This window comes from Carcharhinus amblyrhynchos, chromosome 3, assembly GCF_965287045.1.
Source record: "Carcharhinus amblyrhynchos chromosome 3, sCarAmb.v2.hapA, whole genome shotgun sequence".
Taxonomy (NCBI): domain Eukaryota; kingdom Metazoa; phylum Chordata; class Chondrichthyes; order Carcharhiniformes; family Carcharhinidae; genus Carcharhinus; species Carcharhinus amblyrhynchos.
In genome coordinates, this window is record NC_137326.1 from 89,660,989 (window position 1) to 89,684,414 (window position 23,426).

At 40.7% G+C, this 23,426-nt stretch overlaps 1 protein-coding gene across 3 annotated transcripts; it reads left to right on the forward strand.

Moving 5' to 3' along the window:
• Window positions 1-901: 901 nt before the first annotated feature.
• Window positions 902-23,186, forward strand: trim59 (tripartite motif containing 59). 3 transcript variants are annotated; one of them, XM_080185482.1, is made up of 3 exons: window positions 902-956; window positions 14,485-14,635; window positions 20,101-23,186. In XM_080185482.1, the coding sequence occupies exon 3, from the start codon at window positions 20,113-20,115 to the stop codon at window positions 21,448-21,450; it is 1,338 nt and encodes a 445-aa protein (XP_080041608.1). In that variant the 5' UTR covers window positions 902-956; window positions 14,485-14,635; window positions 20,101-20,112; the 3' UTR covers window positions 21,451-23,186. The 3 variants fall into 3 exon arrangements, with proteins under 3 accessions (XP_080041608.1, XP_080041607.1, XP_080041609.1); XM_080185481.1 differs by lacking the exon at window positions 902-956 and adding an exon at window positions 1,470-1,753; XM_080185483.1 differs by lacking the exon at window positions 902-956 and adding an exon at window positions 3,553-3,622 and having other exon boundaries at window positions 14,533-14,635.
• The last annotated feature ends 240 nt before the right edge of the window (window positions 23,187-23,426 follow it).

Genomic DNA, 23,426 nt, shown 5'->3' on the forward strand with positions numbered 1-23,426 from the left:
GTAAGAAGTCTCACAACACCAGGTTAAAGTCCAATAAGTTTATTCGATAGTAAACCCACAAGCTTTCGGGAATGCTGTTCCTTCGTCAGATGTGTGGAAGGTTTTTCACTTGTTGGACTTTAACCTGATGTTGTGAGACTTCTTACTAAACTCACCATTAACGGGGGAAGGGGGGGGGCAGGCAGCAGGCAACCGAGGGGGTCGTCTGTCCCTCTACCACAGCTACATTCGCAACCGGGTGTTCCCAGAGAGAGAGCATGCAGTGTCCAAAGGCACCATTAACACCTTCCATGCTTGCTGGGCACCGCAGGGGTGGGGTGCATTATCAACCCCTTTTATCACAATTTGATTTGATGTTTTAAGTTTCCTTTCTAATTTGTCTTTGTTTTGGGCATTTCCCTGCCTTTTGGAAGCTGCCTCTATTAATTTGTCCTTTAGTTAATTTTGATTTAGTTTACTTGGTTGGTCAAAAAGATTGATTCAGGAGATTTGATAGTTTGAGAGAGAAACCTCCTTAATTTATTAGCTGGGACAAAGCCTTGCACTTTCAAGGTGCATTTTCTAGGCTCAGTTGAAGTTTATTCATTGTATATGTATCTTGGCTACACAGATTCTTTGTCCTATAAAGTTAAACAGCAACTTTAGTAGAGGAAGATAATAATTAAGTAAAGAATCCGTTCCAAGGGAAGATCAGTTTTCTCTAATTCTAGAAATGAAGGGAATTGACTGGATGAAAAGAGCTTGGTGATTGCACATAAACCTGTGTGATTAGGTGCAAACCCCTTTAAGAGTGCAGCAGCTCCAGCATAGGGGAAACCGTCCTCTCTTATTGATCGATACTAAACACGCAAGAAGCACAGGTTACCATCAGAGGGTGTAGGAGGATTAAGTACAACAGAGTGAACAGGAAAAATGGCGGATGTTGGAAAACTGCAGTTAAACAGGGAATACTGGAGGTCAGTGCCTTTTAGCCGTTAGACACTTTATACCTCAAATTGACATTCTTCAGACTGTTGATGGATCTATTGTCGTTTCCTAGATAATTTGGCAACTGTCAGAGAAAGTTGTGATTTAAAATAAAATTAATTTGCGCCAATTTGTAATTATTTTTAAAACCTAATTATCTAGTAAAATAAAGAAAATCGCCAGTGTTTTATATTGAGGGTGCACTATTCTGTTAAAACCATATCAGGAATTAATTAATTCTGTCCCACTTCCTTTCCAGCTATATAATTCTTTCCATTTCTACTTTGTTTCAGTTCTGTAGAAGGATCTTTCAAATCCGAAACTTTTAACTCTTGTTTTTTCGCCACGGATGCTGAGTTTATCCAGCATTTTCTGTTTTTATTGAGGAATGTTACAATTGCTGGGTGTATAGTTTAGAAGTTGGGGGACGGGCGCGCACTCCCGCTCTGGACGCGGTTTTATAGTTTCTTGTTGCATTTTGAAGATTCAAATGTGAGCAGCAGCCTCGGCTATTCGCTGTTTGCAAAAGGGGGCTGGATATCCCGACATGCGCCATGTAGAAACTCTCCTTGGGAGCTAAAGTGGGAGAAAGGCCAGTAGGCAAGAGGATGCTTTATTCAACCCCAACAGAGCAGCTAGGAGCACAGAGCCGCCTGCATTCAAGCCCAAGAGCAGCACCCAGGAGCACCCAGACGCCTCCATTCAGCAGCCAGGAACACTGAGCCGTCTCCATTCAAACCCAGGAGCACTCAGCCCCTCTCCGCCGCCGCGCTCCTCTCTCCTCCCGGTAAGTGGTCACTCTTGTCCCTGGCCGTGGTCCCGAGCTGTTGAGGCAGCCTCGGTGTTCAGTGTTAGGCCCGACCGAGCGATGTGGTGGTTTGGGAGGGAGAAGGATCCTGGAGTTGGGAAGCTGGGAATGTGAATCCATCTCGAGGAAGCTGAGCCCCGATTGTAATTTCTTTGTTCATTGATTCTCTCTGAACCGTTCAGGGGAGAGGGAATGGAGCCCTTTCCAAACAGCATCCCTGCTACAATAGAAATAAAACCCATTGCAGGTGACATCGGGATCTTTAAAGAAAAAGGACAAAAATCCCATTTACTGCAAGCTGATCTGTGCTGTGAAGGGTCCTAACGTGACCACTGTACAAACTATAAAAAACGCCACTTGTCTTTCTGGTTCCTAGTCCGAAAGAAAATATCAATTCCAAACTGGGGCGAAGGTTACTGATAATGTAATCACTTAGCTGTCGGTCTTTTGTTACCTTTTTGCCTCTCGTATGGTTCAGGTTTGCTGAAAATTATAAAACGTGACCATATGAGCAATTGATTGTGTACCTTGCTGCTATCCAGACATGTTTGTGAAAGCAGCTGAGAATAAGCTTCCATGGCATCTTTGTCATGGGGGCGGGGTGGGGGGAAGAAGATACAATTTATATTTACCCCCTAAATCTGTTCCACAGTAGTACTTTTATTTTCTTTAAACTATTCCAGTCACAATTCCTGAATTTCATCAAACAAGCAGTCAAATCAGCACTTTGTTTTGTAATTATCTTGGAATCACCAGTCATTCTAATGCAGGTTCGGGATACTTGGGGGGTCCATTGTGTAAAAGCTGCATTCAGTGACGCCCTTATGGCGTGAAGACACTTGCCAACCTAGACTTCATTCATTCAACACAAAATAGATCCAAGATCATCTGTCATTCCTGTAAGGTCGATTTCGCAATAGCAGCGAGTCCACATTGAATTTTCGAAGTCTATTTCCACTCTATCCAAAATGATTCTGAAGATGCTTTAAAAATTCTTTCCCCCATCGGGTGCCTCTGATCTATAAACAACACTAATCACAAGTTCTTTGCCTGTTTTCTCTTTTTCAAGTGGAGGGTTTCACACACCTGTCAAATGGAATGTTGAAACAAAAGCAAAATGATTTTCATTATTTTAAAAAAAACTGTACAGAATTTAACTCATTTATTTACAAAAAAATTATTAAAATGGGCTTGCCACTTCTAATGAAGAAAGACCTGAAAAATATACTTGTCACAATGACTACTGTGATTTTTACTCAATATCTAGCATTGCTGCCTCACAGTGTCAGGGATCCAGGTTCAATTCCAAGCTTGGGGCACTTGTGGAGTCTGCATGTTCTCCCTGTGTCTGCTCGGGTTTCATCCCACAGTCTGAAAGAAGTACTGGTCAGATGCATTGGCCATGCTAAATTCTCCCACAGTGTATCCAAACAGGCACCAGAGTGTGGTGACTTGATCACCAGTGGAACTTGCACTAATATGATTTTAATAGCTTTTGCTGAGAAACAAATTGTTGCTTAAAGCACGAACTAAAAAGCAATTCACAAACTCGAGGACTATTTCTCAGTGATTATTTTTCCAATGTCACTTTTGAATGTGAAGTATGTAATGTTGTTTTAGAAAAATCAATTTCCATTATTAAACATTATTAGAAAAGACTATTAGAACCGATTAACTTTACCAAATAAGACTAGAGTTTGCAGAGGTTTTTTTCATTGCAGTGTTAATGTGAACCTACTTGTGACTAATAAATAAACTTTACATCCATAAATGACGCAGTGACATCTTTGGAATACTGGAAAATATGTCCTTGTGATGCATAACTATTAATAGATGAAGCATTGCCTGGTAGATCTAATTATCCTTTCATTTATTAGATTTAGAATTATCAATATTTATGTATTTCTATGTCTTGTTCTGCTGTCATTTAAAAAACCTTTTTAAGAAAGCAAATTAAATGTACCAAACTTAAACTTTTACTGATCAATATTTTCTGCATTTCTGCTAACTGTACTGTGATATAATTCCACTAAATGTCAGTACAGTGTCATGTGAACTTGAGAGAGGCACCTGAAAGCTTCAGATGTTTGCTCAACATTTCTTATATTGGAATATAAAACAGATTAGTATCTAATTATATCTGTAGTTTAATCACCAGACAAGCAATACCATTTAACAAATGGCCTTGAGAAAGGAAATTATTTATTTGCTGTTGTTTCTGAATTAAATGCCACTTATTTCCATTTCTCAACCTTAATTTTGAAGCTCTGTAAACTCTAGTCTTATTTGATAAAGTTAGTCGGTTCTAATAGTCTTTTCTAGCCACACACTTTCTGGTTAATAATGGAAATTGATTTTTCTAAAACAACATTACATACTTCACATTCAAAAGTGACACTGGAAAAATAATCACTGAGAAATAGTCCTCAAGTTTGTGAATTGCTTTTTAGTTCGTCCTTTAAGCAACAATTTGTTTCTCAGCAAAAGCTATTAAAATCATATTAGTGCAAGTTCCACTGGTGATTGAGTAATTGACAGCAGTATAGACCAAACAAGGGCTACATTTGATCCCAAATCTGTGCTCTGTTGTCTACAATTGACCTCAACTCACTAACTTCCCTATATCAGTAGTGTAGTATCAGTTGATACCAAGTGATTCCTACATGTTGTTTTTAAAGTTTACTAGTCACAAGGCTTACGTTAACACTGCAATGAAGTTACTGTGAAATTCCCCTAATTACCACCTGTTCAGATCAGTGCATCTAACCAGCATGTCTTTAAGAATGTGGGGGGAACTGGAGGAAACCCATGCAGGACGTGCAAGCTCTACACAGACCCAAGGAATCGTACCCAGGTCCCTGGTGCTGTGAAGCAGCAGTACTAACCACTGTGCTACCATGCCACCCTTATTTCAAATGTACAGATTGAAACAGGAAATTGACCACAGTGCTCCATGCGAGCCATATATGTTAGCAAATTGACTGGCAATGGTCCTATATAAACATACATGAAAGAAAGACTTGTATTTATATAGCATCTTTGCCAACTACCTGCCATCTCTAAATGCTTTACAGCCAGTTAAGTATTTTTCTTATTTAGCAGGGCTTGAGCACAAAAATCAAAGCGGACTCTGCAATGGAGCATGGAGGAAGCATTGCACTGTTGGAGGTGCTGTTGAGATGTTAAGCCAGCTGCTGGTTTGGGTGGATGTAAAAGATTCTGTGCCACTATTGCTGAGGAGAGCAGGGGAGCTTCTGATGTCCTAGCCAATATTTATTCCTCAATCAATATTGCAAAAACAGATTATCCTGTTATTATCACTTTGTATAGGGCATTGGTGAGGCCGCAGCTGGAGTACTGTGTGCAGTTTTGGGCGCCGCACCTGCGCAAGGATATTTTGGCCCTGGAGGGAGTGCAGAGGAGGTTTACTAGGCTGATACCGGAGTTGAGGGGGTTGAGCTATGAGGAGAGGCTGAATAAACTAGGCTTGTACTCGTTAGAGTTTAGAAGAATGAGGGGAGATCTCATTGAGACGTATAAGATGATGAATGGGATGGATAGGATAGAGGTGGAGAGACTCTTCCCGCTCAAAAAAGACAGTAGGACTAGGGGGCACAGCCTCAAGATAAAAGGGAGGCGGTTTAGAACGGAGTTGAGGAGGAACTTCTTCACTCAAAGGGTGGTGAATCTCTGGAATTCTCTGCCCGTTGAAGTGGTGGAGGCTGCCTCGCTAAATATTTTTAAGAAGCGGGTTGATGGGTTCTTGATAAGAGAGGGGATTAAGGGTTATGGGGAGAGGGCGGAAAAGTGGAACTGAGCCACGACAGATCAGCCATGATCTTATTGAATGGCGGGGCAGGCTCGAGGGGCTAGATGGCCTACTCCTGCTCCTATTTCTTATGTTCTTATGAAAGTTTGCGTTCAAATTTCCTGCAGTACAATAGTGACTACACTTTACAAAGTGCTTCATTGGCTGTAAAGCACTTTGAGTCATTCAGTGATCCTGAAAAATGCTAGTCTTTCTTTTGAAGTGTCTCTATAATTTGTTTATCGAGGGATAAATATTGTACTGCACTGGAGTGCCAGCCTTGATGTATGCGCTCAAGTCTTAGGTCAGGACTTGGACTCACAACCATGTGACTCTGAAGTGCAAGTGTTACAAACTCAGCCAAAACAATGACTCAAGAATGGGTGCTTAGTGTGAATTACCAGGTGACAAGTCAGTACCTTTTTGAAGCGCCCGAATTAAACAAACAGGCCCTTTGGCCCACAAGTTGTGCTGATCATATCCCTACCTACCAGGCCTATCTATAACCCTCAATCCCATTAAATCCCATGTACTCATCCAGAGGTCTCTTAAAAGACCCCAGTGAGTTTGCCTCCACCACCACTGAGGGCAGCTGATTCCACTCACCCACTACCCTCTGAGTGAAAAACTTACCCCTGACATCTCGTTTGTACCTACTCCCCAGCACCTTAAACTTGTGTCCCCTTGTAGCGACCATTTCAGCCCTGGGAAGTAGCCTCTGAGAATTTACCCTATCTATACCTCTCAACATCTTATAAACCTCTATCTGGTCACCTCTCATTCTTTGTCTCTCCAGGGAGAAAAGACCGAGGTCCCTCAACCTATCCGCATAAGGCATGCCACCCAATCCAGGCAACATGCTTGTAAATCTCCTCTGCACTTTTTAAATAGCTTCCACACCCTTCCTGTAGTCAGGCGACCAGAACTGCACACAGTACTCCAAGTGGGGTCTGACAAGGGTCTTATAAAGCTGCAGCATTATCTCCCAACTCCTAAACTCAATCCCTCGATTAATGAAGGCTAGTACACCATACGCCTTCTTGACCACATCCTCCACCTGTGAGGCCGATTTAAGAGTCCTATGGACCCGGACCCCAAGGTCCTTCTGATCCTCTACACTGCTAAGAGCCCTACCCTTTATGCTCCTTTATCCCATTGGACCTGCCAAAATGGATCACTACACACTTATCCGTGTTGAAGTCCATCTACCACTTCTCTGCCCAGTGTTGCATCCTATCTATGTCTCGCTGCAACTTCTGACATCCCTCCAGACTATCCACAACACCACTAACCTTCGTGTCGTTGGCAAACTTATCAACCCATCCCTCCACTTCCTCATCCAGGTCATTTATGAAAATTACAAACAGCAAGGGTCCCAGAACAGATCCCTGGGGCACTCCACTGGTGACCGATCTCCATGCAGAATAAGACCCATCCACAACCACACTCTGCCTTCTGCAGGCAAGCCAGTTCTGGCTCCACAAGGCAACAGCCCTTTGGATCCCATGTCCTCTCACTTTCTCGAAGTCTTACATGGGGGACCTTATTGAACACCTTGCTGAAGTCCATATAAACCACATCCACTGCTCTTTCTTTGTCAATGTGTTTAGTCACATTAGAATTGTTGAGATAAGTAAATAAATTCCAGTTTGAAAATCTGATCCCAATTACAGAGCACACATTGTGTGCTGATGCTTCATACTGAGCCATTTTCTTGGCAATTTTTGTCAGTGGTGATTTGCTATTGTCTTCCACCCTCGGGAGAGCAATGATGCAAATCCCAAGTTTACCTCAGTCAGAATGTGAATCAGACTCTCGCTGCTGGCATTGTTCTGAACTACATGAGCTATCTGGCCAGCTGAGCTAAACCCCAATCGTCTCTCCTGCTCCCCACAACATATAAACATTTGACTATACAACTATACTTTGATAGATTTTATACTCAGCCACGTCAGATCTGAAATATTTTCCATTTAGGTTGTTTGGCAGCACCTTAGACAGTCCTTTTGAAGCTCCTTGTGTCAAACTAGCTGACTTTACAAATCCTTTCCCCTAAAAGCTGATTAATATTGCGGTTCTCCACACAAGCTATTCTTGTAAACGATGTGAGATTTTATCCCGTGTGGCTTACAGGTCACAGGAGACTTCACACCCACATCTATACAGTGGATAACTTTGTTAATTGCTTTTATTGTTCCAAACTGTGACACAAGATTTTAATCTGGAAATTCTTATCCTTCGAGTTACTTAGCAAGGGATAACAATATTATTCCAAAGTTAAGAAGCCTGAAAGTCGAGGAGTGTGTCTTTGCTGTAGATATGAACACACAAAGCAGTTGCACAGTCAGAGCCCATGGGATAATTTGTTTTGTAATTCTGCATATGTTGCAAAAATTTATGTCAAGCAACAGTGTCCTTATTACGCCTTATTAATTTATACAACATTATGTGTTATTCGTCAGCATCACAGGGACAGTTAACAGCCTTTTGTTTGTATTTGTCAGTACACAGAATAGTTAACTGAAAAGGCTCAAGTATTGCATTTATTTCATAAATAAATAAGGTCAGTAATGGAGTGAGAAATATTTTTCACAGTAAGTTGAATAAGCTCATGATTTAGCCTGTTTGTTGTTGTTAAGATACTTTTTTTGTGATTCTTAAAACCTAAAACAATGATAGTTCTTACAGTGATCAATGTGTGATTGTGTGGTAACACATTCAAAAAGTAATTTAACTGATCCAATGAAAAATAGTTGTATGTAAAATGCTGCAATTGTACAAATTGGTGCACATTGAACAAGAGTTTTCGAGCATTTCTTTCGCCACTTTCTGAGCCACATGCTTTCCTACGGTGATACAGAAGCCGATCTGTGTTTGTCAGATTTTGGTTGTTCCTGCATGAAACGGAACTGATGTCTGTGAGGTCAACTTATTTGGCTGCCCCAGTGTTAATACTCTTGATGCACTACACAGTACCAAAATCCCAGGCGTGGGATTTGGCAGGATTGGTAGCTTTCTAATGGTGGCTAATGATTTGAGCATTTTACTACTTTTCTGTTTGGGTACAGGGAAGGTGACTGAGTTAGCAGAACTCCATTGGCTTCTTGAGGGTGAGGTACAGATGAGTGATTAGGTTGGGTAGTCCTGGTGGAAAATGAAGGGGGAAAACCTCAATACTTGCCTGTAATCCTTCCTTACATGTAGACCCATCAGTGGGTACAGAATAAAATTTTCAACTGTAACAATTGTAGGGGAGTAGGCCCACTTGTGCCATTAATGAATCTTACACCCAGTAGGTGCATAGGCTTCTTTCATCCAAGAAATTTCCCTGCACTGAATATGCCAGGCACAAAGCAAACCTCTTGTTTTCGTTCCCAATGATAATGTGGTCTTGTGCCCAAATCACTATTATGCATTGGCTGTTGTAGATCATGCTGCCAACCATCTGAAGTTTAAACTTGCATTACGATTGGTTTGCATAAATATCAGTTTTTTAATTTCAAAAATATACTTGGACAACTGCAAAACGACAGATCCAAAAATTACAAACAGTGCAAAAAAGTATTTTTCTAGTACAATACTATGCTTATTTACGCGACATTACATTCATTACATTTCATTGCTTAAAACTATATACAGATTTTACTGTATGTTGTTACTTCTCAGATTGGCACACAGTTACGCTGGCCAAGGGTATTCTGCAGTTACCGGGCCCTTAGTCTGCCTCGGTTGAAAGGCTTTACAGGGTGGCCTTTCCCCATTGTGTCATTGCCCTCAGCATGTAGTCCTGGATCTTGGAATGTGCCAGTCTGCAACACTCAGTCGAGGACAATTCTTTCAGCTGGAAGATCAGCAAGTTTCGGGCAGACCAAAGTGCATCCTTCACCAAGTTGATGACCCTCCAGCAGCAGTTGATACTTACGTCGGTGTGTGTCCCGGAAACAACCCGTAGAGCACAGAGTCCTGCGTCACTGAGCTGTTTGGGACGATCCTTGACAAATACCACTGCATCTCACTCCAGACCTTCTTTGCAAAGGCACATTCCACAAGGAAGTGTGCTGACTGTTTGTTTCATTACCCCTGTGGCCGCTTCGAAGGCAGCGTGTGGTGATGTTGAGACCTCGAACATGCATAAAGGATCTGACAGGAAGTGCCCTTCTCACCACCAGCCAAGCCGGGTCTTGGTATTTGTTTGAGTTCTGGTGATGAGGCATTCTGCCAGATGACACTGACAGTCTGTCCAGGGAACCATCTGACAGGATCTGCCATCTCTTTTTCTCTCAGGGCCTCAGATGTTACATGCTGACCACTGCTTGAATCGCCATGTGGTCATAGGTGTGTGGGAACATTTCTCCATGAAGGACAAGTGCTGTGGTATGGTCCAACTACTTGGAGCGTTCTGTGGCAGTGTGGCCAGACCCATCCTCCACAAGACTTGGGACAGGTAGAACCTCAAAGTAGTGGCACTCGACTGTACCAAGGATCTATACACAGCTTGGTGCAGCCGCACACAAAGGTGGCCGTCAGGATGAGGGCGGCATTGGGAACGTTTTTCCCTCCGTTCTCTGGAGATTTGTGCATCGCTTCCCTCCAGACGCGATCCATCTTTGATCTCCAGATAAATTTGAAAATGGCTTGGGTCACTACTGCTGCGCAGGATTTGGGGATAGGCCACACTTGCGCCACGTACAACAACACAGACAGCACCTCTCATCGGATCACCTAGGTTTTTTTCCAGTGACAGAGAGGGAGCGTTGCTCCCACAAGCCCAATTTTTGCCTGGCTTTCACGTTACTGATACTAATAGATTTTAAACTTGAACTTTGTGCCGGAAATGGCAATGAACAGCTGTTACTGTCATCCTATCTGCTCCACCATTGAAGTTGTAGTGTTTAAAAACAGAACTTAAAAAATCTCAGGAATAATGAAGTTGACAGACTAGCAATTAAGAAAAATAATACGGCTTGGATCTAGTTGCAAATTCACAATTGCAAATTGACAGAAAACTTGATCATTATTCGCCATCATATGGTTTATTCAGTGAAAGCAAGTTTATACATTTTATTAGTACAGCAAATGCACGGTTTTATATAATATCTCACTTCTTCTACCCAAAACATCAAGGGGTAGAGTTTCTGCTTTGGGCTGAATTGATGAGAGGTGCAAGTTGTGCCTGAAATTATGCTAAGATATATTTTTCTATCAAGTTTCTGCTGAAATTAATTTGCATATCGCCAAATACAATATCAGTTGTGAACACAAACTTGCACACAGTTTTTAAGAATACGTTTTACTTAAATAATTTTATATATAGTACTGTAGTGGCATTGTTACTGAACTAGTAATCCAGTGGTCCAAACTAATGCCCTAAAGACAATTTCAAAGAACCTTACAATGTATAAGGCCATTTGGCCCATCAAGTCTGCACTGACCACAATCTCACCCACACCCCATCCCCATAATCCCATGTATTTATCTTACTAGTACCCCAGACACTTGAGGGCATTTTGGAATAGCCAGTCAACCCAACCCACACATCTTTGCAGAGTGGGAGGAAACTGGAGCACCCAGGGGAAACCCACACAGACACGGGGAGAATGTGCAAACTCCACACAGACAGTGATCCATGGCCGGAACTGAACGCAGGTCCCTGGCGGTGAGACAGCAGCGCTAACCGCTGTCACCATGCCGCCCCAAATTCAGATCCTACCTCTGCAGCTATGGGAATTTTAATAAATTGAATTTATGTTATTGACTCTTTTAAAAACGCCCCCTGAATTGCCTAGCAAGCCACTGAGTTCATGGGCAATAAATGATACCTCAGCCAGCAACACCCACATCCCTGAGTAAATAAAAAAACTAGATTAAAATGTATATCTCATAGTCAATGATCATAAAACTACTGGACTGTGCCAGCGGGAGGAACCGATCAGGTTCGCCAGTATGCTTTGGGGAGATTTTCCATTCTATCAGGTTGGCCAATTCTGTGTCCAGTGAGGGGAGGATAAGGGATACCGCTGGACGAGTGCCAATGGGAGATGACAAGACCTGATGACCTAGGAGTGTCAGAGATCCTTGGGCACACTCAGTTAGCTCTTAATACAAACCGCACTGACACCATGCATCCAATTCAAGATCTTTAATTGCTTGTGCTCATGGAGAACTCCTCTCCCTCCATTGAAATGCCATCTGGTTTCACTTCCACAGCAGAGAGAATGAGGGGATTTTAAGAGAAAACGTGCACAGCATCAAGGAGGCCGAAATTGACTGCTCACATGAAAGAACACACTGCATATAAAATTCTTTACTTTTCTCCATGAGAATATCTCATGAAATTTTGCTTTCAGTGTAAATGGGATTGATCTTTGTGCTCCACTTTTAATATTATATCCTGCCAGACACAACCAGCTGGGGTAACACTGGTTAGCATTGCTGCCTCACAGGGCCAAGGACTTCTGCTCAATTCCTGACTTGTGTCACTGTCTGTGTGGAGCCTGCATGGGTTTCCTCTGGGTGCTCTGATTTCCTCCCACAGTCCCAAAGATGTGCTGGTTGGGTGCATTGGCCATGCTAAATTCTCCCTCCGTGTACCCAAACAGGTGCCAGAGTATGGTAACTAGAGGATTTTCACAGTAAATTCATTGTAGTGTTAATGTAAGTCTGCTTGTGACACAATAAATAAATTTTACAATGAAACAGAACAACTTTCTTGCGGAGTGCTCCAATTGCTTCCACTCCATTGTAGCTGAGTGAAAGCTGTACACTGTATGTGCATTGGAGGACAGTGTGCATGCACAGATACCAAAGAGTCTCAGCCAGTGGCAAAAAGAGACTGAGCAGTCTCCTCCTGAGCTGGCAGCAGGAATCTGATATCCAGGAAGTCATCACGTGGCATGTGGGGCAACATAACTGACTCTTAACTGCCCTTTGAAATGGAGTGGCAAGCAACTCAGTTGTCTCAGCTATAGATTGCACTATGCATAGCTAATGTAAATGTTTGTCACTTAAAAGGAGCAAAAGAAATTAGCATTGGGAATGAGGAAATGGCAGGATTGAACAAATATTTTGAGCCTGTCTTCACAGTAGAAGACATTATTAGAAATCAAAGGTAGCTTAAGGACTAAAAAGAGTGAGGAAATTAAGATAATTAATACCAGCAAAGAAAAAGTATTGAAATATGCGAGAGATTAAAATTCAACAAATTCCTAGGACCTGACGGTTTCTAAAAGAGTTAGCTGTAGAGATAGTGAATGAATGTGCTACTTGTGATTTTGCAAAATCCTTTAAATTCAGGAACAGTCCCATCAGATTGCAAGCTGGCAAATGTAATACTGCTCCTCAAAGAAAAAGGAGGGAGAGTGAAAACAGGGAACTGTAGGTCATTTAGCATAACAAATCAAAGGAAAATACTGAAATCTGTCAAGGAAATCAGATCGCACTTAGAAAAGTAAAGTATGATTACAACAAATTAACATAGCATTACAAAAGGGAAGTCCTTTTTGACGAGTTGTAACCAGTAAGGTAGATAAGGGCAGACCAGGAAATGTAGTATACCTGGATTTCCAAAAGGTATTTTGTAAGGGACCATTCCAAAAAGATGATTAGGCAGGGCAAGGGTTCGAATTAGTTAACATACAGGAGGCATAGACTGCATAAAAGTGGCACTTAAGTACTCGAGCTGTGACTTGTACTGTTGCAAGGATGAGTGCTGGAGGCCTCAGCTATTTACAATCTATTAATGACTTGGATGAAAGAGTGTATATAAATTTACTAATGATAAGACAGGTAGAAAGGTAAGCTTTAAGAGTATACAGAGAGGCTGCAAAGAGATTTAGACAGTTAAGTGAGTAGGCAAAAGGATAGGTACAATATAATGTGAGGAAGTGAAGTTATTCACTTTAGTCATCGAGTAGAAAAGCAAAATAATTTTTAAAAAGTGTAAACTTGTAAATATTGACATTGAGAGACTTGGCTGTTCTTGTATAAGGAATGCAGAAATTAGCATGCAGGTATAACAAACAATGATGAAGGAAGATGGCATAATGACTTCTATTACAAGGGGATTGGAGTACAGCAATAAACAATTATTGTTACGATTGTACAAGGCTTTGGTGAGACCACACTGCGAATACTATGAAGTTTTGGCCTCCATATTTAGGAAAGGGTACAATTGCAGTGAAAGTTCATTAGATTGGTTCCTGGGATGAGGGAGTTTCTCTTTGAAGAGGGACTTGTGTAAATTGAGTCCATGTTCTGTGGAATTTATAACAATGAGAGGCGATCTCATTGAAACATGGAAGATTCTGAGAGATCGTTTCTGCTGGTCAAGGAATCTAAAACTGGAGTGCCCAGTCTCCAGATGGGGCAATCACATTGGTCTGAGATGAGGAGAAATGACTTAAAGGGTTGTGAACCTTTGGATTCTCTACACCCAGAGCTGTGGATGCTCCATTGTTGAAGACATTTAAGCCAGGTTAGATATTTGGTGTCTTAGGGAATCAAAGGGTGTGGAGCATGGGTGGGAAAATGGAGTTTGATCTCCAAGATCAGCCATGATCATGTTGAGTGGCAAAGCAGGCTTGACAGCTCATGTCATCTACTTTTGCTTTATTTCTTGTGTTCCCGCTGTAAAGACTGATGAAAATGAGAAGGGCTGGTGCAGTCATGAGTAACAGATTTTAATACCATAATGTGAAAATTACTGAAATCTTATCTATTATTGAAATTTTAGAAGTTTGGAGTCACAGTTCTTTGAGAAAAATTAATATTGCAGGTTTTAAATATTTTTGTTTGTTTTCTTCTTTCCCTCAATCATGTAAGTATGCTGCAGTTTTTTTGCTTGGTATGTAATGAGTTAAATGTGATTAATCTTGCCCTTTTTTTTTTACTTCCTGCTTTGCAGTCTATGTCTCAGTTCGGGCTTTTGATTGAAGATGCTTCCTGTTCACAGACACTGCAGATTCCTGCAAAGGGAGTGCTATAAATGGATCAGATGCTTGGTTACCTGAAATTTCCACCGACAAACCCATGAAAGGTCTTTGGGAAACTACGAGGTAAATTTTACAAAAAAAAGTCCCTTCAGTGCTTGCAGCACAATCCAGGCCAGTGAGCAAACTGGAGGGAAGAGATGAGCCAATATTTGGCACAGTTTTAGGAGATTCAAAGGCTTATCAAGGTTGTTATCGCTGTGCACAGACTCTATTAGACATTATTAGGTAAAGTTCCCTTTACACCACCAGCTAATCTGTGGTGAATTAGCACCATACTCATTTGTGACTGAATTGGGATGGTCCAGATTCATTTGTCACCAGGCAGATGAGGCTCAATTTGTTGTTTGACCTGATGTACCATCCTGTTTCCTTTGAGGAAGAATTGGCTGCACCAAGATTAAAGGGCAGAATGAGACTATTCCAGAATGCAGCTTTCCCTGCAAATGGGTGAACAGTTGAACAAATTTGATGATCTCTACAAAGATCTGAAGGTGGTTGCACTGACACTACCTCATTTAGGACTTTGAACACCTGCATATATTTTTAACACTTAGTCAAATACATAGCACCTACTTTCTGAATTTAGAGACAGCCCATGTTTTTTAGAATGCATTCAATATTACTTTATTACTGAAATCTCAGTATACTGGTACTGGCCATCTAACATGACCTTGACAGAGTCTTAACACTGCAAAGATTGGAACAGTTACTGCAAGTTGGAATGGAAAGTGAGAATCAAATCTGGATTTATCTGGTTCTATAGTCTGATATAACATGCATTGTCAAAGCTTATATTAGAAGGATGAGTACTTAGTAATGAATGTGACGAAAGTCATGCAATCACACTATTGTGGGAAATGTAGATTATAAATGATAAATCAGCATATTCTTTTCTGCTGCATTTCCCCTTACAAAGTGAGGAAGGAACCTTGATCAAGAAATAGATTTTGAGACAATACTTCAAACCCTTTACCGGGACAGGAAGACACACAACTGAAATATCATTTTCTGTTTGAGAATTAAATGAAACCCAATCCCTGTAGATCCACACCAAAGCCTGCCAGGTCTGTTCAGGAGAAAGCAAGTTTGGATGTAAACGTCTGCAGCATATGCAAGCCAGAGAGGTGAAGTATTAACTGCCTGGTACTTGAGAAACACGTATGGGACCAATTTCTGAAAGCCTCATCAACTGGCTGTTAGTGAAGTCACAAACCAACAAGAACTTTTCAGAGCCCACAAAAAATGGGCAAAATGTTGCTGTTTTCTTGTAGTGTAGCAGTGGGTGAGAAGAGACATTGAAGTCAACATTCCCAGTAGCAGCTTTTTCCTTCATATCGTTATGGAGAAAGAAAAAAGTTGAAGAGGTGGGCTTCTTAGTCATGTTGGCAAGAGTCTGCCTCACCAGCAACCCAGTTCCTAAAGATCAGAGCGCCATTTTAAAGGCTTTCTCGATGCATGAAACTTAAAATAGAATCCCCTACCATTAGCACAGCGCCTGACGGTGCCTGGACATGATTCTCTTCTCTTCCCTCACCCCAGCAATGCACTCACCTGAGCTCCTCCCAGCCAATGTCCCTCAGCACATTAAGTTTCTAGATACTACTGATCCTGCCAAATCCAATGGCCATTGTCAAATTGTTCCTACTCCCAAAGGATTTTGCCCAGCATGTGCACATTATACTCACTACAGCTCAGAAGTGTTAAATGGAGAATCACTTGCCCGCAGTATTGTTGAAATCAGTGAGACAGATCCTCTGGTAGTCCATGCATTACTTAACCATTGACCAACATCCACCAGAACAGATTATCTGGTCAATTACTTAATGACCATGGGAATGTGCTACCACAAAACGACTGCTAGGTATTTGTCCACAAGAATAATTGTATGACGACGACTTGCATTAGTATAGCACTTAACGTAGTCAACTATCCAAAGGCACTTTTACCAGAGCAACATTAAAAATGACATCTGAGATCCATAGAGATAATTGGACAGATAACTGAAACCTTGGTCAAGATATAGGTTTTAAGGAACAGAGAGGTAGAGATTTAGGAAGGGAATTTCAGAATTGGCAAACAGGATTTGGTGGGAGTTTGAATATGGGCAGGCGTTAGAACTGACACTTTCATGTATGCATATTCTTTTAGCAAAGCATGCAACTCAGACCATAATTATATCACAACCGGCCACTGAGGCAACTTAATTTGATAGTTATCTGTATGCAGGAACATTTGTCAATTGATTCCATTCTTACCTTGAAATTTAGGAACATTTAATGCACAGAAGGACTTGAGTTAATTCCATTTTCTAGCTAATAGTCTGTAGCTTTGTAGGTTACAGTACTTCAAGTATATATCCACTGATTTTTTTATTATATGTGCAGACCTTTTCTGCATCTGCCATGCTTTCAGATGAATTCTGGATGCCTTCTGCCCTCAGGGTGAACTTCAACTCAACTCTAATCATTAGATCAATTATTTTTAAATCTGTCTTTTGTTTTTTGACATCAGTGCTAAGGGAAAGGTCTTGCCTATCCATTCTCTCTCAACCGGTCATGTTATACGTCTCAATTAAATCTCACATTGGAACAAAGGAGGTCAAAGAAAACAATTCCGGCCTAACCAATCTGCCTGATAGACTAGCTGAGCAACAATGTGACAGTCATACTCATGGAATCAAACCTTACTGACGATGTCCCAGACATCACCATCTGCGGGTTTGCCCTCCCACCTGCTGGTCAGATCCACCAGAGGTGGTGATAGTGGAATACAATCACGAGGGAGTTGCCCTGGGAATCCTCCACATGACTTTGGACTCCATGAAATACAATGATGTCAGGTCAAACAGGAAATCACGTGCAGATTTCCTCCTGCACCCAGTGTTTCCCCCATTATTTCTCCATGGGGAAGTTACAACACAGGACTATTTGCATGCCAGGCAGTAGAGGTAATATGCAGTAGAGTGAAGCGGCTCCACAAATATCCTAATACTCAATGATGGGAGAGCCCAGCACTTTAGTATTGTAGCATATGCAATGGTGTTCAGCCAAAAATGTCAAGTGGGTGACCGATCTTGGAGTCCTCCTGAGGTCCCTAGAAACACATGTAAATCTCTTGTCAGTTTGATTCACTTCATATATCAAGAAATGATGTAGGCACTGGATGCTGCCAAAGCTATGCGCTCCCAGCACTAACACTGAAGATTTGTTTTCCAGAACTAGCTATGCCACTAGCCAAACTGCTCCAATACAACTGCAACTCTGGCATCTATCTGGCAGTGTAGAAATTTGCCAAGGTATGTCATGACAGTATGGCATCAAGGAGCCAAGCAAAACTGGAGTCAGTGGGGATCAGGAGAGAAAATCTCACTTGTTGGTATCATACCTAGCGAATAGGAAGCTGGCTGTGATTGTTGGAAGTCGATCATCTCAGTTTCAGGACAGCGCTGCAGTATCCCTAGGCCCAACCATTTTCAGCTGCTTTATCAATGACCTTCCCTTATAATAAGATCAGGCAGGGGGATGGTCACTAATGACTGCATAATGTTCAGCACCATTTACAACTCATATCAAAGCACTCCATGTCCAGATGCAGCAAGACCTGGATAGAACATAGAACATTACAGTGCAGAACAGGCCCTTCGGCCCACGATGTTGCGCCGACCAATTAAAAAAGCAATGACCCTCTAACCTAAACCAATCTCTTTCCATCCATAAACCTATCCACAGATCTCTTAAACGCCCCCAAACTAGGCGCATCTACAACTGCAGCAGGCAGGGCATTCCAATCCCTCACCACCCTCTGGGTAAAGAACCTACCTCTGACATCCGTCCTATATCTACCACCCCTTAATTTAAAGCTATGCCCCCTCGTGCTAGCTTTCTCCATCCGAGGAAAAAGGCTATCACTGTCCACCCTATCTAAACCTCTAATCATCTTATATGTTTCAATAAGGTCCCCTCTTAGCCGCCTTCTTTCTAACAAAAACAACCCCAAATCCCTCAGTCTCTTCTCATAGGACCTTCCCTCCATACCAGGCAACATCCTGGTAAACCTCCTCTGCACCCTCTCCAATGCCTCCACATCCTTCCTATAATGTGGGGACCAGAACTGCACACAATACTCCAAGTGCGGACGCACCAGAGTTTTGTACAGTTGCAACATGACATTGCGGCTCCTAAATTCAATTCCCCTACCAATAAACGCCAAGACACCATATGCCTTCCTAACTACCTTATCTACTTGATTCCCAACTTTCAGGGATCTGTGTACACATACACCTAGATCCCTCTGTTCATCCACACTATTCAGAGTCCTACCGTTAGCCCTATACTCTACACATCTGTTATTCCTACCAAAGTGAATTACCTCACACTTTTCCGCATTAAACTCTATCTGCCACCTCTCGGCCCAGCTCTGCAACTTGTCCAAGTCTCTCTGTAAACTATGACACCCCTCTTCACTATCTACCACTCCTCCGACTTTGGTGTCATCAGCAAATTTACTGATCCACCCAACTATACCCTCATCCAGATCATTTATAAAAGTTACAAACAGCAGTGGCCCCAAAACAGATCCCTGAGGCACACCACTTGTAACCAAACTCCATGACGAATACTTTCCAGCAACCACCACCCTCTGTCTCCTATCTGCTAGCCAATTCCTGTTCCAATTAACTAAATCACCAATCCCATACATCTGCATTTTCTGCAGAAGCCTTCCATGGTGAACCTTATCAAACGCCTTACTAAAGTCCATATATACATCAACTGCCTTACCCTCATCCACCTCTTTGGTCACTTTCTCAAAAAACTCAATAAGGATAAGTGGCAAATAACATTTATGCCACACATGCCAGGCAATGAACATCTCCAACATTAACCTTCTCCCTTTGACAGTCAATGACATTACCAACATCAAATCCCCCACTATCAGTATCCTGGGGAATACTATTAATCACTTAACTGCCTTATAAAGACAGTGGCCATAAGAGCAGGACAGGGAATTCACTCACCACCTGACTCCTTAGACCATGTACATGGCAAAAATCATAAGACTTGCCATTGATTTGTATAGCTCCAACAACATGAAGTTCATCAGGAACAATGCAGCTCACTTGATTGGCACTCCATTCCACAACATTAAAGCATCCAACTTCTCTACCACTCAGTGGTAGTAGTGTATAAGAACTATAACATGTACTGCAGCAACTCAAGGCTCCTTCAATAACACCTTCCAGACCCATGACCTCTAGCACTTAGACAGACAAGAGCAGTAGATACATGGGACCACCACCACTTGTAAGTTCGCCTAGAAGCATCCTGACCTCAAACGATATTGCTGTTTTTTTTCATGGCTGGATCAAAAACCTGGCACTCCCCAACAGCACCTTGGTTCCTGTACTACATCAAATTGTAGTAGTTTGAGAAGATACTACCACCTCATCTTGATTTTCTGTTAATGTATAACTAGAAGTTTTTGTATCAAATGGGGATGAGATTGTTTTATTAATTGATTTCTTTCCTCAGTTGCAGGTGAACATGGATAATTTTGAGGAAGATTTAACTTGTTCTGTATGTTACTCCATCTTTGAAGATCCTCGTGTATTGCCTTGTTCTCACACCTTTTGTAGAACATGTTTAGAAAACATTGTTCACGAATCAGGAAATTTTTCCATTTGGCGGCCCCTCCGAATTCCACTAAAATGTCCTACTTGTAGAAGTATTGTGGATCTACCCCCAGTCGGCATAAGCTCATTACCAATAAACTTTTCACTGATGGGAATTATTGAGAAATACCAGAAAGAAGAACATCCAAAAACTCCTACGTGCTCAGAGCACTTCAGGCAACCCTTAAACATGTTCTGTTTGTTGGACCGTAAATTGGTATGTGGTTTTTGCTTAACAGTGGGTCAGCATCAAGGCCATCCCATTGATGATCTCCAGAATGCTTATATTAAGGAAAAGGAGACATCTAGCAAACTTGTTGAACAGTTGACTGATAAGCGTTGGGGCAAAGTATCCATTTTCATTGAACAGCTAGAGCACCAGAAATCACAAGCTGAACAAATCATTCAGCAAGATAAAGAAACAGTCATCCAATATTTTGAGAATCTCCAAAAAACAATACAAAGTAAAAAAGAGGCTCTTCTGATTGCTTTTGATGAGGTCAACTTAAAGATTACCACTGAATATGTTCCATTAATTCAGGAAATGAAAAGGCTGAAGGAAGAACAACATGACCTTTTAACTTTTAGTACATATTTGGAAGATGAAGACGATCCCTTGGCTTTTCTTGAGAAAATACATATCTACCGCCAGAGGGTGAATATTTTAATGAAAACACAGCTTCCATGTATTCATGCACTGAATATACAACCACGAGCAGGACAATTTCTGATGCAGAAATGGTCAAAGGTAACACTTGACCATATTGGAGATGCACCAATCCCACAAGTGAAACATTGTTTGGAAAATCACTGGAATAAAGATCTTGCAATACGTATCAATCAACTGAAGGAATTTTCTCAAAGATCTGTTACTTCAGTTCTATTTTTAACACTGCTGTTCTTGCTAACCATTGTTTCGTTGAGTGTTTTGTTCAAGGATTCGTGTGTTTTGTTAAATGCCACAGTTATTGATCTCCCACAGGTGAAGCAGATGTGTGATGTAATGCTAGAAGTTTGTGCTGGGCTTAATTCTTTGAAGGCTGCTTTGGAACATTCTGCACAATCGGTAATTGATTCTTTTTGCCAGCTGACAGTTTTATTTCCTTGCATTTATCAAATATTTGGTTTTCAATTAAGTACTGTCTTCCAATATGCTTCAAACAGTTTACAGAATTTACTTTCCTCAGAAAGTCACGAACAAACCAACTAAAAAATGGATTACTCAGCTAAGTGTATTAGTCAGTGACTCTGAAGTTACTTTGCTTTAAGTAAGATACAATATACAGTCAAGTTAAAGTTACTTTTTTTTGAAAAGAATCAAAAATTTTACATTGGGATAGTTCTTTGTTGTTTTAACAGAGGAAATTAATAAAATTTACCACCATCGACACCCAGCATTCATATCAAGCACATCCGGTTTATTATAGCTCAGGTTATCGCATAAAACTAATTAGGAAACCTTTTAAAAAAAGTACTAAAATCATACTCTCCATTTACCCAACATTTTTGAACAACTGCCTTGAAAAATGACTACTTATAATTTTATATTTGCTGTTCTATGCAGGCTAAACTCATTTTAATTGGAAAGCATTAGTTTGGTCTGGATTCAAAGTTAATAATTAGGTGGATGGTATAAAATGGTTTAAAAAAAATCTAATAAATTGAGGAATGTTAAATGTTAAAAAAATGGAATGCTTTGATATCTCAGTCTCCCTGTCTGCTATTAACAGGGCCAGGTACAGATAGGGTAGCTATTCCATAGTTTGAGAATCCTGAGAATAATCTATAGTAACTAACTTGAGCAAAAATATAAAAATAATGCTGTACACAGGGAAAACAGGGCTCTGAATGTATGTACTGAGAAGAGTAAACTTCTGTGAGTTGTTCCACATTTTGACTGCAGCAATAGCCATTTTGGATAAGTACTCATCCAGTTTCCTTACTCCCCTCTCCCAATTTCACTGTCTTATGAATTTTCTGGACTGGAAGGTGAATCTCCTGGGCAATTATTACCAAGGTGGTGGTGATGACAACTGAGTGGTTTTCCAGGTCATTGCAGAAGACACAGTAGTCAGACCAAGTAAGGATTGCAAATTTCCTTCCTTAATGGATTTGTACAATTCATTAATTTCATTGTCAGTTATTGACACTAGCTTTACGTTTCAGATTTAATTAACTGAATATCAAGTTCCCAATTACTACAGTGTCAACAGAACTATCCAATTTTTCATTGCATCACAGTGAAACTGCCTGTTGGAAGTAGTCATAGTAGGATTAAGGCTAACTAATCAATAATGGTTGTCCTCATGTACCTGGGGTTCTCCAGTCAAGGGAAGAAAAGCATACACAAGCAAGTGATAGCAACAATATAGTTTCCTCAATCATTAGTTTGAAATGATGGATACCCCTGAAAATTGTCCACTTTGGAACATTTTTGTAGTTTTTGTACAAAATGAGATTTTATTGCAACAAACCAATTAATGGTTCCCAAAATCAGGCTCACTGGTTAAAAACACATTATTGTTGGTTCTTACCCACCACTGAAAATATAACATTTGAATTGCTTGGGTCATGTTGCATTCCTACAATATAGTAGTATTATTTGGAACAAGATACTTAAACAGAAATGGTCACAGGAGTAATTTGGTAGCTCTGACGCAATGTATATAGCTCTATTTTTACTGATTTATGGACTAACAAATTACACATAGGTTATAATTAATGCTATAATAAATCATGACAGGATACAAGTATCAAGACAATATTCTAGAGGTTAGACACCTTTTACAGAAATTTTCTTAAAATATTTTGAGTACAGTAAATATTCCTAAAAATTTCTGTAAAACCATATTTTAGTCAATATATTTCCAAATTCTCTTCTGAATCTTTGAAATAGCTGACAAATGTTAAACATTATACTTGTATAGAATAAAACTTTGTAAATTACATGTTACTGGGCATTTTTATTTTCCAAAATACTAATTATGACATTTGGTTTTGTCCAACTTTAAATGTAGAGCATCTTACAACTTGTAATAAATGGAAGATTGCAATATGAAGACAATTAACCATCATTTTAATATTTGTGTCACTAGGAACATCCTGCAACCATTTGATCTTACTCCAAATACTAGTTTCCCTTTCTAGTTCATTTGTGTCAAGGGATGAAAAGTGGCTGAAAGCTTG

Coding starts and splice junctions, on each gene's coding strand:
- trim59 (XM_080185482.1), top strand. CDS start 20,113: ATGGATAATTTTGAGGAAGATTTAACTTGTTCTGTATGTTACTCCATC.